Raw genomic sequence first — 17,941 nt, 5'->3', positions numbered from 1 at the left:
GAACGTTCAGATTTGCTATGTATAACCTCAGTATACTGCAGCGCTGCAAATAGTCAGCGGGTTTAAGGGCATGCGCGCCTTCGTCTGCTTTAGTGTAACGTCAGTGTTATGAGCAGCTGGTCTCACAGAGACATATATCTTGTTATACCTTAGAAATCGTTTTTTTGGGAAAAAGCCAGCATTTGCAAATGGACCCAAGGGAAAGTGTTCATTTGGACATACCAAGCATGAGACAAGTACATGGCCTTCACATGGCTGGCCTATAAACGCCTGATCCGTCAAACCAAATGCTTTCCCTGTGTTCTGTGTTACTGCCCCACACAAGGTAAAATAAAAATCAGAGCGTTTTACAGATGGTAAGTAAAATCATAAACTTTCACTTTGCACCATTTTAAAGAACAACCCAGGATGACCTAAGCGCTTTATGAAGAAAGTGTTTTGAGAGGCTAATTTAGTTCCCAAAGCTGGGTCATTCTAATGATGTGAAATCTTTATCGTTTGTCTTCTTTAAAATGTATCCTTTGCAACTTTCTCCTTGCAACAAAAAAAAAACAAACATTTTTTGACAGAGCAAAAGCTATTTTATCGATGTTCACGACTGCACAAGTTATACTGTAAATTTTAAAGAAGAGAGATGAAAAATGATGAAAATTATTTACAGAATTAATAATTATATTTTTAGGTGAACAGCTTGGTAATTCACCCTCATCAATTGATTTAACAGAAGCTAACGCAGTTGAATCAAAAACTGAGTCAGTAGTAACTCATAAAGGCAGTGCAACCTAACACAGTGCAAATGTAAAGCCGAAGGCAAACCAGCCCACCGTTACTGCAAAGGCTTCTACACGGAATGTTCACAACACCTTGCTGCATAAAATGCATATTACAGCCACATGTATTTACATGTCCATCTAGTGACGTATTTCTGTCTCTGGTATTATCCATATTCATCTATTAATAACCAATTAACACCTGTCTCTTAACAGAAGTGTTCGTTCCTGAGAAAGGAGGCGGGGTTTGATGGCAGAGGGGGGTGGGGCCAGCCGAAGGTCACAACTGAGCGCGCTCGGAGCTGTGCCCGCTGTCCTGGCTGTCCTCGTTGGCGGCGGGGTCGGCGCAGTGGCGCAGTCCCGCCACGCCGGGGAACTGCGACGGCAGCAGCGCCCCCTTCCTCACGTTCAGCAGCTCCTTCTCGCGCGCCGCCGCCCCCTGCTGGCCTCCCTTCACCCGTTTCCACTTCATCCTCCGGTTCTGAAACCAGACCTTCACCTAAAAGAGGCACCAGAGAAAAGAGCTATTTACGATGGCAGGGACGGAGATCACAGGAGTCTGGGAAGCGTAATGTCATTGTGGATTTCTGCGTTTTTTTTTATAGCTCAGGTTTATTTTGGAATCCAGCGTCATTGTAAAACTCTTTGCCCTCTGTGTGACAAGAAGCACGGTCCGTTTCCGTGTGTTGGAGAGCATTTATACGCACAAGAGATAAAAGTGTCCGACGGTCCAAACCCCTGCCAGCTCGGAGCGCACGACGTGCGACTGCATGCTCACTAAAGGAAAAGATTAGTGTTACTGGCTATCGGAAGCCGCCCCTTTCCACCGTGACAGAGGAGAGTCGCGGCAGAGGCTCGGTTTTGGCAGCGGTTTACGTGTCAGCAGTTTGCTATGTGCTGATGGCGCACGCAGCCGCGTCCGCCTGCTGGCAGCCGCCGCTTCCTCCTTCCCCTTACTCGACAAGTTTGCTCGGTATTTACGTCTCCCAGGGCGATGATTAAACCAGGGCTTAAAACGGCGGAGGTGGCCCGGGACCAGCGAAAGAGCAGATGCTGCCGCTGGAGGATCTCTCTCCAGGCTGGATTTATTTTAAGGCTCACGGCCCGCTGTGGCCAAGCAAGAAGAGCAATGAAAGAATGACAACAGTAAATTAATAACCTAGAGTCGCCAGCGTTAAAATGATGACTAACCTAAAGAAGAGTATTTTGTATTAGCTGTTAATCAGAGGCAGTAGCTCTTTCGGCAAGGTATGAATCTATTCTACAGCATTCTGGAAATCATAAATATGTGTATGCCCTTATTCAGTGACAGGGACTCTGTGCTATAGGAGGTGCCTTTCCAATGAGACGCTAAACTAAAGTCCGGACACATTGCAGTCATTAACGACCCCCCTGGGCAATTATTACAAAGAGTTGGGGCTCTACACAGCACTAATCAAATAATCTGAACAACTAATTATCCCCCTCCACCACCACCACCACCACCACTACCACCACCACCCCCTTACAGCTGATTGGTTTCTTTATCTTGCATCCTATATATGTCTCCCCAGGTCTTCACAGCAGAAGAGAATTGCATCATCAACTGATGCTCCTGGTCAAATAAGGTTTAAAAATAAAACGAGAGATTCACCCCTACTACACTGTGGTGCATCTGTAGCTTTGGCTAAAGGACTTTTATGCGCTTGTGCAGCAGTAATCATCTGATACGCCGTCATGCAGCCAACATCTATTTTTCGTACAAGTCACACAGCAGATGATAGGCAATGCTCCGCTGTCATTATCTGGGCAACTTGCAGGTGCCTGACCAGTCGCAGGGTGCCTGAGACCAGTGAGATGGAGAAACCCTGGGCGACCCACTCATACCCCTGACAGAATGAAGCCAATATGTTCCGTTACTATGGGCTTCCGGTCGTCATTAGCAGATGACGCAGTCAGTTTCAAAACCCAGCCGTGCATATCACCCTGTTCACTGAGCCACTTGAGAGATATTGAGAAACAGATTTAAGCAAGTGTAATATTTTAAGTAAGTCAAAGTTAAGGACCAACCACAGTACAAATCTTCACCAGGTTTTCTGTGATTGCAGGTGTGTCGTTCTATTGCCTTTGTAAGCAATGATAATAACAATGGTTAAAAATAAGTTTTAAAGGAAAAACTGTGACGCATCAGCTAGTCTCTCATCAAACCCGGGCACTGTTACATTTTTTTTACTTTGTAACTGTAACTTTTTCCTCATTCAGTTTCGGGGGGAGAAGAAATTTTCAATCGCAACATGTTGTGTGTTGTCTTTAGCTGTTGGGCTGCTGTTTTAAGCAAAAAGATAATGAGAATGACCGAAGGAAGAATGAGCCTGTTAGAATGATCGAACGCGTGCCGTACTTGTCTCTCCGTGAGGTCAAGGTTCACGGCGATTTCGTAGCGTCTGAGTCTGCTCAGATAGTTGTGGTGGGCGAACTCGGCCTCCAGCTCTCGGATCTGCTCCTTGGTGAACGCCGTCCTCTCCTTCCTGGGCTTGCTGCTCACGTCTGACTTGTAATTCCTGTCGTGGGAATCTGAAATGAAAAACAGAACATTTTCCAGTCGCCATAAAGTTTCCCAAAAAAAAGAAAGGAGAGGGAGAGAGAGAGGGAGAGAAAGAAAAAATAGAATCAAACGATAGACTGCAGAGGCCCCTTTGAAACCAAAATAAAATGAGAGTAAAACCATTAGGGTTGCCAATCATGTTTTATTATAGCGCCGGTGCTAACACATGCCCTACACTGGCGTGTGAACGCGTCTGAATCACTGACCGTTCCCCTTCCCAGAATTACTCTCACCGCTCGTTCAAAATACAACTGCACTAATGTTAAAGCAGAATCATTTTTTCAGTGAGTAATTCTTCCAAATGCCAATTCACCATCTCTCTTTATTCACTGCGTTATTTTTGCTTGTCGGTTTCCTGCATGCAAAGTTCAATGCACGTATTCACAATTGTTGCACTAAAGTGACAGCGGGTTCTGCTTTTTACCAGAGAGAGCAAGCTAACGCTGCCTTCTCTGGTGAGAAGATAAATGTATGAATGCGGTGGAGACGATGCAGGTGGTTTCCCGGGAGTCATAGAGGCGCCGAATCGCCCCCTCGCCCATAAAGTGGGTGGTCCCGGAAACGCTGAGACACTGTGCAGAAGGCTGTGTGGGTGTGCGGGGAGGGGCCCCGTCTCAGGGGTCCATACCCCACCCTGTTGACGCCCCACACAGTATATCACCTGCTTTAAAGACAACAGACCCCTTGTTCACCAGCCAATCACAGCTCAGAAACAACACGGAGCGCTGAAAACAGGAGAAACACTCATGGTTACTGTAGGGCCTCCTATATCTCTAGCCCTGCAACAGCAGCCATAGCCACTTAAAAACACTGAAGATGGCAGTTAAGAAAATGAAACAGGGAACATGTTTGGTTTGACATTTATGAGCATTTCTAAGTCAGTCACACAAGCGCTATTTACTTGGTGTGTACATGGTATGTCTGGCTAAACACTTTCATTTGGCTTCTTCTCAAATGCTTTTAGAATTCAAGTTTTACACTCCAAGCAGATATTTTTAAATGAAGAGTAATTAAGAGTAATTAAGAGTAAGATACTGTTGATTTTGGAAACAGCGCAGGATATCCTTAAATTGTATAAAAGCTAAGAGAAAGATATTCTCCTGTTGTTATTGGGAAAAGAGTCATGCTTGTAGTTGATTTTTCAGCAATATGCCTCGTTTGATCATATTCTGCGGCTGGGTTTTGGGTACACTTCAATAACGCACTGTTAACGTCACATTTCAAGGCGACGAAAACTCGTCGGCTAATTTATGTGCGGTGCTCTGTTGCGCTGCACATTAATATAACTGGGCTGTAAATGCGGCTCGCTCACACAAACCCAGAGCGCTGCCGCCGCGGGGCTCGGCTCGTTTGGGCAGACACGGGGACTCCGCCGTTATGAAGAACCGTCTGACACCAAACGAAATATGGCTCGATGAAAAGACCCGTTTTTATGATGCATTTTTAATGAGGCATGAAAAAAAAACTTTTGTTTGGACCGTTTTGCTGTTTGTCGTGTAGTGTTTGTATTTCCATGCGCGTGATCAATTCGCTGCAGGTTTGCGGTCCCTTCATCTTCCGAGGCAAATCGTTACCTTAATTTAACCTAATAACTGATCAAAGTACATATTTAAGGATTCTGATGGAACAAAACACAGAAACCTCTACAGAACTTCGGGATCAGGATTTTTTTGCAATCAGTATATCGCTTGCATTATATTTCATAACTAAGATGTCATCTTTTCATATAATTTGGCCCATTTTCATTTTGCATTTTTCTGAGGGAAAATGTGGGAAAAAAGCAAAAACTATCTTCTAAAATGAGGATGAATTCACTTCTACATGAAAGAATAAATGGAATAGTATACATAGTACAATCAGGTGTGTTTAAGCAGCTCATTTCACGGAATGATTTATATGGAATTTCATATGCACATTCATACAGATTTTTAAAAATTTCTCTAAATTGGTTAACACACAAACACTCAAACACTTTGTTGTTAAATGCTTTAAGATTTTTTTAAAAAAATGATTAATGTCCTATGCACAGCCTGTTTTTTATTCAATATGAAATGAGAGAAAACCACTGCGCGAGTCAAACGGAGTCATGCGCAAGTCATGAAAGAAATGGAGCAAAACTGGCTTCGGTTAGTTAGTGAAAGTTATGACCAAGCCGCTGCACTGCGACTGAATCCCGCATTGGTAAATTGTTTCATTGTTCATTGTCAAAAGCGGTAGCACGGCCAGCTAACTGAAGATGGTGCTGTCACAGTAAGAAATACTGCGCATGTGCTGTATGTACACAAACTTGCTTCTTCAAATTAGTCCCCTACAGTAGACTCTGTCGCAAGCCTTTATCAAAACCAGATGTTCATTTCGCTATATTGAATTTTATTCTTTTTTATTAAAAAAAAAACACTTGCCCCATTGTTCATATGCCGTACATTGTGCTTCAGTCTGTGGCATGACTCCTGCTGTCTCTGCTGGCGGTCAGGATGACCACCAATTACTTGTATTAGACTGGGCAACCATTACAAGCCATAAATGGTTCATAAAAGAACAATGCATTATGGCAAGCATTTAGGTCTTGGGGCCTGGTTTCCTCTTTGTCCTCAATGACTCGGGGGAAACAAAAGAAAAACCAGCACTCACCCTGTGGCATCTCCTAGTATCTTGTCATTAACTATCCATGTGTCTGTTCAGGAGAACGGGGGGGGGGGGGGGGGGGGGGGGGGTTTCCTCAGGGGTTTCCGATCATTCTGATTACTGTAGAACCGCGTGGCACCACTTACTGTAGTGCTGCACCACACACTGCCACTGTTTCAAACGTGATATTTTCTCTATGTACTGCTGTTAACGGTCTCTTACTATATGCCCTTACGGACGTACCGTCACTGTAATTTGCTCCAGGTAAGAGTACCTGCTACTGAAGTAAATTATTTGATAATGTAAAATTTAAAAGCGACCCAACATGCATGCGCAGACATTATTCCGGGAGGCAGATCCATCGGGCAGCACAAGTTTTTTGGTTGGGGGGGGACTGTCCCTTTTTATATGCACACAGCCTAATTTGTAATTGCTAATTGATCGCATTCGGGCCCGCATTCGGGCTCGCATTCGCTTGCATTCGGGCTCGCATTCGGGTTCGCATTCGGGCCCGCATTCGGGCTCGCATTCGCTTGCATTCGGGCTCGCATTCGGGTTCGCATTCGGGCCCGCATTCGGGCTCGCATTCGCTTGCATTCGGGCTCGCATTCGCTTGCATTCGGGCTCGCATTCGCTCGCATTCGGGCTCGCATTCGCTCGCATTCGCTTGCATTCGGGCTCGCATTCGCGAGGACCTTATCAGACCAGGGCACTTGGGAACCCAAGAAAGTTTTTTTAACATGTGATTGTAAACAATAAAAATTAAAGTTAATGAAAGCTGGGATGTGAATGTACAACTTTGAGGTTTTTTTTAACATCTTGGCAATGCTTTATTTATTTTGCCCCTGTCCAATTCTCTCTGCCAAAACTCTGCCAGCCGCATTATCCCAACACTGACACCAGTATCTGATTAACCTAAATGGAGCAAAATGTATGAACCCACTGTCTACAGTGATTAAAAAGTGGTTAAAACGATCCCCCGCTGTCATTTTAATAACATTTTATAACATCTCTGGATTCTTCTCCACCTCCATCGGGACCATGAAACTTTTTCTGCAATGTGCAATGCAGCTAGAACCCGTCCCCCTGCACACTTTAACATGTTAAATCCGCCTCTGTTGTTCCTCAGGGACTGTAATTACAGTAAAATCAATGACTGCTTGGAATTCAGGCAAATCTTACACGGGCTCACAGCAGACCTTTTCAGACCACTCAGAGATGACCCTTTACACCATCCTCGGTCTCGCAGTAACAGAGTCTGCGCTGTCGCAGAGGTTCGACATCTTCCCCATGCAGCCCCTGACCCTGCCGGTCTCGGTCTGCGAGACACACAGGTGTGGCGGCATTAACAGCTTTCAGGCGGGCTTCCCCTAAGTGTACACCTGCTGGCGATTAAACAGCCTCGTGGGAGCAGGCAGTCCACATTACGACCTCCGAGACGAAGGAAAAAAAAATGAAAAGGAAAGCTTGCTGCTGCCAGACGAAGCCGTAATGAATTCAACATATCCTGACAGAAAAAAGAAGAAAAAAAAGAGTAGAAAGCTTTTTTTTTATTATTTTTGCTTCCAGTGCTGAGCTGCATCTGCTTGATTTCAATGGCAGAGAGAAGAGTTAAATCTTTCACCTTACAACAGTCAGTCAGAAAACAGCGTTTGGACAGCTGATTGCACCGCCTGTGCATTGTTTAACGGGGACGGTGCAGGGAGAGAACGATAAAAGTAACAGAGAAGTGCATGCAAGTCACTGCACAAGAGCTCAAATACAATCAGAATCCAAGGAAGCGATGGACTGCCCCATTCTGCTCTCTGACGCGTCTATGAACTCCTCACAGTGACGGCCTAGCTATGCTCGATCCGCTCTCAGAACCGAAATTACTTCTACGATTCTTCCACTGCAGGCTCATGGACTATCAAAGCTAGCAGCTTATTATGCCCATAATGTCATGCATATTTAAAGGCCTGTGTTCTGTGCCTGCGTTTTGCAGCAGCGGCACCGGTGCTAAGTGCAAGGCCGCTCTGGCGCTCAGTTAGGGCAGAAGTCAGCCGCAGGGAAGGCCCGTTGCACTGTGCCTTCAGCTGAGAGCTTCATTTCAGAATATATTTCACATTCCCTCGTTCGCAGCTGGTAGGAGAGTTTAAACACTCCACTAATTTTAATCACGGATAATCCAAATGTGTTGATAGCGGGCATGTATCTATATATAAACTGCGGTTTTGCGCGAAGGAGTAAAATAAAAGCCATAACTTTCGCAGACTTTTGTTCCTGTTTTAACAAGTGGCAGGCAGATTTGCTGTGTGTATATTGTTGGGGAAGAAAGAGGCCATTTTAATACGTAACCAAAACAAAGAAAGCAGAGGGGCTTTGTGAAGTTTGGATGTTTAATTACCACAGACTGCTTGGCATAATGACTGTGATTTTATCTCCATCTCTTTTTGAAGGCCAAATTAATCATTATTCCAATAAATCAACGGAGAGATAACTTCCACATTTATTTTCTTGGCTCTTTTGCAAACTAGCAAAGTGTAGTCATTGCCAGTGGAAATGTAAAAACTGCCCTCAAACATACCAAAATATATGTAGTCATCAGAGAGATTCTTGCACAGTTGATACATTCTTTAGCTGAAAATAAATGAAACGCTTTTGTGTACCTCTGGTTGTCTGTTCACCAGTTCAGCTTTGCTCCACAGTGAACCGTATTCCAGAAATTTCAGCTTGATTTCAATCGACAACAAATAATGCCAACCGGAGCAGCAGTGTATATTAACATGGGAAAAACTGGTTAATTTATTTGTGGGTGATTATATGGAAATAAACCGGACAGTGCATCTGATGAATATTAATAATGTTTTTTTGTTTTTGTTTCCCGGTGATCAGAGCGGTGTTCTGATTGTGGCCTACTACTGAGAAAGGATGTCTGGCATACAGTGACTAATAAAACACTAATTGCCTGGATCACTACCGCCACCCCCTCCTCTGCCAAAAAGGTAAATATTTTTCAATTGTAATTATACTCATTACTATGAACACTTTTAGTATGATATTTCCTAAACTAACAATGATGATAACAACTGAAATGTAATTTCCAAAACTCTATAAACTATTTAAACAAGTACACATTACTACTAATAATAATACTGCTAATAATAAAAGATAATTGCACAGATAGAACTATGCGAGAGTACCATAGGACCTAAATGATAATTACCAAATTGTTCACAGGATTATGGACGACAAATATTTTGACAGTCAAATGTCCAAATGTGGCAGGAATGGAGTGAGAATACTCTGCTCTCCCACTCTCTGTTTTCCCAGACCATCCTCCCCTTTTCCAGAGCTTTAGAACCATGGGAAACATCAGCGCTAATACGGTTCATAAAACTACTAATGAGTCATGAACCATAAAACCATAAGCCCTGTATCATAAACAGTAATCCCTGCTGGTGTTTACTGTTTATGTTAAAGCTATTGCTCTGGGCCGCTGTGATCACGCAATGGCGGACAGCACACATGAATTTATGAACGGTTACAATAACGAATCTCTCTGCCTAACGTATGCACAGTTCAGAATATATTTTTTCCAGTTAACTGGCAATAAATGTTAGATTTTTTTATTCTGCAAAAGAGTGAAGAATAAAAATGGCTTCATATTTCAGATGGAATTCTGTCTTTTTTAGTTTATTTGTTCTTTGTAAAATTTGTGACTAATTGCACTATACTGTACTCACTGTGAACATTTATTTACTGAGTGTAATAAATATTCATGATGCTGAGTATAAGTATGTATCACATAATGTGGCGTAATATAAAATGCTGATATTTCATGGGCCCTGTTTATCAAATAAATTTCTCAAAAATAAATTTTATCAAATCTACATAATTTATATTTTGGGCTTTTTGTTATTAATATTGTATAATATTTATTATAATCTTATCTGTGCCATTTCCTTGCAAATGTTGTGTAGTAAGCTGTAGTAGTAAGTAGTAAGTGTAGTAAAATATTAAACAGATTAACACTGGTAACAAAATGTTTCTCATGCTGAAAGAAGGGTAAAATATACTTGAAAGCATTATAAACTTCTAGGACAAATACGATGAAACAGATCAAATTAAATTGAAAAAAAATGTGAGAATATTATGTTACAATTAGAATTGCATTTATGTTGCATAATGTCTTCATGATAAAAGGCTGATTTCACACTAAATATCCACTGTTGCAGGACAGGACATTATTTTTCCTCTTAAATATTGCTTTTGGGTTTGGACATTTGTTGTTTAACATGGGTGCAAGCCTTCACGACACACTGAAATCTGACCACTCAGAAATAACAAAAACTAAACGAAAGCAACACACCGCAGAATTTATGTACGTGCCGTCAGCTGTGCGAAAAACGATATTATTGTATCTGTTTATATCTTACATCTACCCTCCCAGCACTCATAGAATTTGAGCTGTAAGGATTATCCAGCTCTTGTTCAATGCATTGTTTATACACGGTTCCATTTAACTTCAACCACTTTATGTGGTAGAATAGTTTCCAACCTTGTCTGAGGGCTGAGTCTTTTGAATTGATTCTGTCTTTAAGAAGAAACCAAATTACATTATTTTCATTTAGCAGATGCTCTTATTAACATTGTCTTACGTAGGCTACAATTTTATTCATCTTTACTGTGGCAATGGTGTATTAAGTACCTTGCCCAAGGGTGCTTTGTATGTGGTTCATATGTGTATGTGTAGTGTAGAGGGTAAGGAGCTACCTGTTACCCACAGGTGAGCAGCTTCCCCGGAGGAGATCTATCTGAGCCCGAGAGCAAGGTGAGCTTCTCCGGTAAATATTGTGCTGTGCAAACGGACTATGTGCGAAATGTAAGCTGAGTAAGTTTAGGAGTGTCTGTCGGGCAAAGAGATATCATAGTCAAAGAGATGATAAGAGTCAGGAAGGCCAGGAGCTGGAGGGTCTCAGTCTCCTCCCCACAGCAGGTATGGTTTCAAGCTCCTGTACTTCTCTTACCTGTTGGGTCAATTTTGCTCCTTCCATTCCTCCTCTCCGGCTCCTCGGGGGACAGCGACCGCTGCCCAAAGTCCGCAGGCACGCAGGACGCCCCCGTCGGCGCGCCCCCTCCCAAAACAGGAGCGCCGGCGCCCAGGCGGGCGGAGGAGGAGTCGGGGTGCGGGTGGAAGATACCGTCGCAGGCGTGGGGGGGCGAAGGTAGCGGAGGGCCGTGCCAGCCGGGCGGGTGCTGATGTGGCTGGGGGAGGGTGTGCCCCCGGTGGGGCTGACTGCCGAATGGGCCCCCTTCACCTGGGTAACCGGGGGCGGGGCAGGGGGGCGAGGAGCCTGGCGGGTTGGGGTAGGAGGCGCGGTTGTGCAGCGGGAGCGGCTGTGTGAAGGCAGGGTGCTGGGGCGGCCGCGGGGGGGCGTGGGGGGGGGCCACGCAGGCAGCTGAATAGAGGGCGATCCATTGCCCCCTGGGGACGCTGCCCCTCTGGGGAGGAAAAAAACCCACCAGCAGGCTCCCAAAAACGAAACCCCGGGGGTGGAGTGAGGGGGGCTCAGGAGAAGCGAAAGTAGGCCCGGCTACACCTCTCCCGCCCCGGACTTCATCACGACCACCGGCTCCTTCTTTCCTCTCCCCGTACGAAAACGCCGGAGAGAGCAGCAGGAGACCTCCCACTGAAAGCAGGGTTCCGGGGCAGTAATCCGGCGCACGGCGACGGTTGCCAGGCTGGGGTACACAGAGGGGACCCGACGTGAGGCCGCTGGGGACGGAGACGCAGAGATGACGGGACCGTCAGCAGAGGCCAGGGCTCCGGAAAGGCAGAGAGAGAGGGGCGAGCCGGTGGAAGGGGGACTTTATATATAGGGTGTAACGTGAGAGGGAGGCTGGGTCACAGCCCGCGCGGGTACGCCTGCCCCCCCCTCCGAAACTCTGCGCTGTAAACCTGAGCCCTTCCAGCAGCCCAGCCCTGGGACAGGACCCAGCTTATTTTGGACTCCGGTTATCCAGTAGCCCCGCGGTGCACTTTTCCCATGATCGTCGCTGCCTCGGCCCATGGTCTCTAGGTAAAGCGCAGCCCAACGCCACTCTGCAGAAACACAGAGCAGCATTTTGGGTCCTTCCCGCTGTCAGCCTGGCTTTGCACGCTCTCTGTAAACATTGGGGGTATTGTGGATATTTTTTGTCATGACAACAATTGAGGGATTTTTAAATATTTGTTACTGTGATTCAAAAAACATTATCCACAATATTCCCAGTGTAGTTCATTTTTTTCTTTCTATTGTCTTTAGTTCAACAAATTGTATCGAATAACGTTTACTTTAAGAGTTTTGACTCCAAAAATAGACTGAAGTCATTACACAAACTGGCACCGAGAACCTACTTTTGCTGAGTAGAGTTAGAGGAGAGGTATCAATGAAAAAGAATGTCTCAATAAATTGAAGCCTACATTCAGTCTAAATGCAACATTCTCTGTCTTTATCTATAAGAACTGGAGCACTTCTCATTTTCATTCAACAATTCAACATTTTCTCCCTTCTTACACAACCACATTGGATTTTGGCAGCCAAGCAAAAGCAATGAAAATGTAAGCACTTTAACAGTGGGCTTAAATTTGTTTTTCACAGCTAAGGACAAAGCGCATTGTAGTCAGACTTGGATCCGGCTTTATTGTTGCCTGAGGTGTCGTCCGCTTTTTGAGGTGGCGATCGGGGCCATCAAGCTACAGAGAAGGAACAACAAAACTCAAGAATCAAAAGGGAACTTTGCTGTGGTAGACTACAGCTAGGCTATAGTGAGAAATGTATTGCTGGTACGGATGTGCATTTTAATCCATTTCATATAAAAATATTCTACGGCTGCCAAAACGAAATGTTCCGATAATCAGACCCGGTTTTCCCCCAAGCGCTGTATAAAACCGCACCACTGACTGATGTCCTCCTTTCTGTGAAGCAAAGCGATTTCCGGCTCATGTTTGTGCTTTGTAGTGATGAATTTACTCTGACCCTAGTGTAATGATTAAGATGAAGAATAACATGATTAAAATGTAATACTTTCAAAAGCCCCATCGTGGCTTTGTCAAACCGTGCATCCTTTGATACACTGCCAGTTAAATCACTTTTTACTCAAAAGTTGTGGGCGAAAAGGGACGCACTCGCTGTTTGGAGCTGGCCGAAGAACGGAAATTACGTCCTGGGAGGAAGATTGATTTAGCAGACCGCGAAAAGTTAATTTGCTACCTTTTTACATTTTTTACAGAACTGTGGTCCTAGTAGACCACACTAATTTACGGAGCTAACTAAAGAAACGGCGGTTTTGCCCTACAAAATTGGGATAACTGGCTGTTACGTAAAGCCAAACATTGCTTTACTCCTTCAGATTATATTTGCACACGCGCGGCTGCACCTTCACCTCGCTTTACCTGCCCGGCAGTTCTCCCGTCGCGCGGGTGTCCTCGTGCCTCGTCCGTGCGCGAGGTGAAGGAGCAGCACGAGGCTTCCTCCGACGCGCGTGCAGGTTGGCGCGCGAACGTGGGTTTGCAGGCTGTTTTTGCGGCGGCACTGATTCCGGTCCTGAGGCTGAGTAGTGAATCCGAACGCCGTGAGAGACGACCAAATCTACTGTACAACTAAAACAACAACACTGCATCAAAGGTTAGGCCTACAGATTAACCACCAACGCATGTTTTAAGTATTTACTTGGATGCAAGTGTTTTAGCAGGTTCTGTACCCTATTACATGTTAAAATCGATATTTTAAAACAAGTTATGCAAAACTACGGTCCAGTTACTCACAGCCAGCGATATGAAAGGTGCAAAAACTATAGCCTCCTAATGACACACATGATTTTGATACCAAAAACATAGCAACAATTATTTTTCATAAATCGGAGAACAGTGGGCCAAAGTGTGTTACTTTGCTAGCAGGCCGACTAACCCAGAAAATATTACACTGCGGGTCAAGTATGAGGGACTTACTTAATGCATTTAAAACTCCAAGATTCATCATAAGTACGATAATTAAGAAACACTCCAGTTCCATCCTAACGTCTCAGCGAGGGCAGGTCATATGCATTGAAGTCATTATTATGCGATAAAATGACCGTTTTCAAAGATGAGCATTTCACGGTAAAGGTTATGTAAAGAGACAGTGAATGGGAGATGGTTTCAAATTTTCAGCGTCACTAAGGGAAGGCGAATCAGAGCTGTTCAGCGGCTGCGATGTTCTTTGTGATTTACCACCGCGTGGGGATCGTGACATGGGCATTTAAAAATGCAAATCCTTAAAACTATAGGCTATTCTGTTTCGAATTTTAAAGAGATCGATTTGAACAGAGTAAATACAAAGCTAAATACACCCCATTGAAGACGATGTGAAATCTTGGTTTTAAAAATCGAGAGAGACGGTGTCCGCTCGGTCTTGGCTGTTTAGTCACATGATTCAGGGACGAATGAAGATTTGGGAGGGGTTAAGGTTAAACTAATTTAATTGACATGAATCACAGGTATCCATTTGCTTACGCCTTTGCGCCGTAATGTTATTAAACGGACCTCCCGATTAAAAGATAAAAAGAGCACATGGCCTAACAGTAGAGACATACATTTATGGATAGTTGTACAGATGCTGGTATTAATGGTATTAATTATTCTTATTTGTTTTAGCTGCAGTAAAAGTTTGACACGGCACCGAATGCCTCATTTTATACAAGTCAACATTGTCTGGATATTTCAATGACAATATAACCTAACAATAGTAATGATAAATTGCACAAAAATTGCACACTTTTAAATACGCCTTTCTGTTCCTTAAAAAAGCCAGCCTAGTTCTTAAAGGAAATAATTGTAAACTTACCCATAGTTGAGGACGTTGAATGGAACGATTATTTCTGATCTCCTTGCTGAGTAGATTTTTAAAATTATTATTATTTTGGCCATTTTCCCCCAAAACGTTAATGTCAATGATAAATGACATTAAACAAATATCCAGTGTCGTTCGAAGCAGGACTATAAACATTTAATCAGTTAGTGAGTGTTTCCTCAACCTAAAATAAGTGTTCACACTTATTTTCACACTATTGTGCTTCATAATTTAAATAAACTAAATGCAATATTTAATATGAAGGAACGTGTTTCTGCTTCAGCACCGGTGTAAAATTCTGGGAGGTACGCTGCAAAAACGTAGTTTACTGTTGGGTTTACAAATGAAAGTAAACCAGCGTCATTTATGTAATAAAACTATGCACTTTAATTTAAAGTTGACCTGTTCAATGCCGTTAATGGGAATATGTGCTATAGTTTCTTTTAATATGATTCTTATTTTGAAATTCAGTAAATATACTGTACTTCTAAATATACAAACATATGTTTTATGACATTTACTTCATTATTTTAAGGCACCTAGTGGCGCTGCGTGATGGGTACTGAGAATACCAAGCATCAGGACATCGAAGGAAAACGAATTCGATCATCTGAATGTCATGGAGGAAGGCTAAGCAGCGTTAAATTCCCTTTATAAAACGTCTTCCGTGATAAATTTTGAAACTGAAACACGGGGTGATCAGTTAAGAAGAAAAGTGTCGGATTATATAGGCTAACATGTCAAAATACGTCATTACGTAAGGCATTACATGAAAACGCTCGCTTTAAACATAACTTAAAATTCATACCATGATACTTGTTTGACACCTTCATAAATGATATGCTATATATTTTTTTTCTTTCAATCTTCAGCATGTATTACGTGGGTGATAAGACAGCACACGGCAAAGAAGAAATTTGTTATGACATACAGTACAAAACCTAGCTCTAGCTCAGCTTTTGTTCTGTGTTATTTCTATTTTATTTATCTTTTATTTACTCTATTTTTCTTAGCTGAAACTCTTGCTGGGGCTGTTAAAACCCGATTCTGAATTAATTCGCTTGAAACTGTCCCTTCGCTCGAGACGCGGCGACGTCACAACCTTACAGGGAGTGTAACTGGATCTGGAGCTGTGGGCAGATTCCGCGATGCCATCATCATCCAGCGCGGCACGCTGTTCGAGGAAGATGAACAGCGGACGAAAGCGATGTGGACATTTTATGATTTAACGGCGTCAGTCTCTTTGTGGGTTCTTCGCGCAGTTGCCAAGTTCCTGACTGTTATTTTACTTTGTCAGTGACTTTATATTGTGCAGACACCCCCTCCCCAAAGATCTGACACTAATTGTTTCTAAATGAATGGGTGGAACCAATATATTTTACACGTAATTCTGGCATTTGAGAAATTCGCTGTCGCCCAGCGCGCTGCATACTTTCCAAGAAATTGCCATTTTGAAGTGATCCAGCTCTTTGATAGTTTGTGATTAATGATTCAACTCTTTCTAATTAGTTCGGCCCATTCACACTGTTTCTCGCGTTGAGGATGAAGCTGTGAGCGTGACCACACTGCCCTCTACTGGCGCATTTTAATACTGCATACAAGCTGTGAAGTGGGAGGGTGTCGCTGCCTTCTGGTCCTACCTTGCTATGAATCATTGCTCTCAGTGGACGCTCTGGCCTTCAGAGTTTAACGTACTTTCTTTCGGTTTGCCTCTCTTTACATATGGCATATTCTCTCATAAAATAACGTAAATTATTGCTATCGTTAAGTTAATAAGGAAAGATGGCAGTTATTGCAGCCCATTGTCAGTCAAATTAACTCTGTGGCCTAACGGAACCGGTTTGTCGTCTGAACATGGATTACACACTGCACTCACGGAATTTCCAAATTTCATGCCTTTATTCCTTTATTCTACCACATGAGGAAGGAGAGTACTGTACAAGTGAAGTTCACCATACAAGTGAACACCCCCCTTCTCTTCCCCCACCCATGCAGAATGCATGACCCCCTCCAGATGACCATGCCATGGAACGTTACCGACATCTGGGCTAACAGGTGGCAGGGTAATTCCCCAGACATGCCAGACGTCTCATGTTGCTGGGAAACCTACAGGGCTTTGCGTTAGAAAGGCCATCCTGACCCCAGAAGGTTACAGGTTCAGTCTCCAGCTGAGTCATGCCAACAGGCTTACAGATGCTGCCCGCTAACTCCCTGCTTGGTGCTCACAATTAATTGTGATGCATTCTGGGTAATTGGCCCCACGGTAGATTTGCAATGTGTGCAAGCCGCACTTTAATGTGTGAAAATGCTATTAAAAAACAAATTCTAACATTTGCCAGAATTTGTGTTGTTTTGAAAGGGTCTGTCATTTCCCTGCTCAATATCCCCAGCAGCAACCCAGGAAATTTTAAAAAATGGATTTGGAAGGTGTTTGTAAGGGAGGCAATGGCCTGCATTTGGGACCATCTCACCTGGCTCTGCTGCCTGCGTCTCTGAGCTGGGGCAAGAGCCACAGAGCCACCAGATCCACATCTTTCATTAATTCTGTAAATTACAGAAAAAAAAACACACACAATGTTGCCAGACGACTGTGTTTTATGGTTTTATGAACTCATTTGGGCGGCTGTTTTTCATTATGCTGCGTTTGGACGGCCTGACGTTTTCAGCATCCTTCACGTGCTTTAGCGCTCTCTGAAGCTGTGTGTGTTTCTGTGTGGTTCCCTGTAATTTGTGCCTTAGTAACGTGTTAGAGGCACTGAAGCACCACACGTCAAAGTCCTGTACGGGAAAGAGAGAGAGAGCTAAACCAGCTGTGGCTGCAATCACGTCTGACAAAGAGCTATTTAGTTTGGTTTAATGTTTTTCCCTTTTTAAAAGAGTGTACATTTTGACAGCTGTTTGATTCTTTGGAGAGTGACTGTCGTCATGACAGTATCTGGTTAGTATCTCTGTCAGTGCTGCTGAATAATCATGAAAAGGCTATTTGAGGATAAACAGGCATACAGGGAGAATATGCTGGAAAGGGATGCAGAGAGAGAGTGTGGAGCAGAATACAGGGAGAGAATGAGACACAGCGAGGGAGTGAGTGAGAGAGTGTGAGAAAGAGAGAG

General features: G+C 43.7%; 1 protein-coding gene across 1 annotated transcript; it reads right to left on the bottom strand.

The window, feature by feature from the left end:
- Positions 1 to 1,017: 1,017 nt before the first annotated feature.
- On the bottom strand, positions 1,018 to 17,370 carry LOC118769059 (homeobox protein MOX-2-like). The gene is made up of 4 exons (XM_036516069.1): positions 17,303 to 17,370; positions 10,989 to 11,737; positions 3,151 to 3,323; positions 1,018 to 1,269 (listed from the first exon to the last, which is right to left on the bottom strand). The coding sequence occupies exons 1-4, from the start codon at positions 17,368 to 17,370 to the stop codon at positions 1,051 to 1,053; spliced, it is 1,209 nt and encodes a 402-aa protein (XP_036371962.1). The 3' UTR covers positions 1,018 to 1,050.
- Positions 17,371 to 17,941: the final 571 nt, after the last annotated feature.

Source organism: Megalops cyprinoides, chromosome 21 (assembly GCF_013368585.1).
Source record: "Megalops cyprinoides isolate fMegCyp1 chromosome 21, fMegCyp1.pri, whole genome shotgun sequence".
In the NCBI taxonomy this organism is placed as follows: Eukaryota; Metazoa; Chordata; class Actinopteri; order Elopiformes; family Megalopidae; genus Megalops; species Megalops cyprinoides.
This window is presented reverse-complemented; position numbering and strand designations above follow the sequence as displayed.

Bases quoted from the DNA above. Each gene is read 5' to 3' on its own strand.
- LOC118769059 (XM_036516069.1), bottom strand. From the start codon at position 17,370: ATGAAAGATGTGGATCTGGTGGCTCTGTGGCTCTTGCCCCAGCTCAGA. The intron at 11,738-17,302 runs GTGAGATGGTCC...CTCCGTCCCCAG, and splicing joins GACGCAGGCAGCAGAGCCAG to CGGCCTCACGTCGGGTCCCC. The intron at 1,270-3,150 runs GTACGGCACGCG...TGCCTCTTTTAG, and splicing joins TTGACCTCACGGAGAGACAA to GTGAAGGTCTGGTTTCAGAA.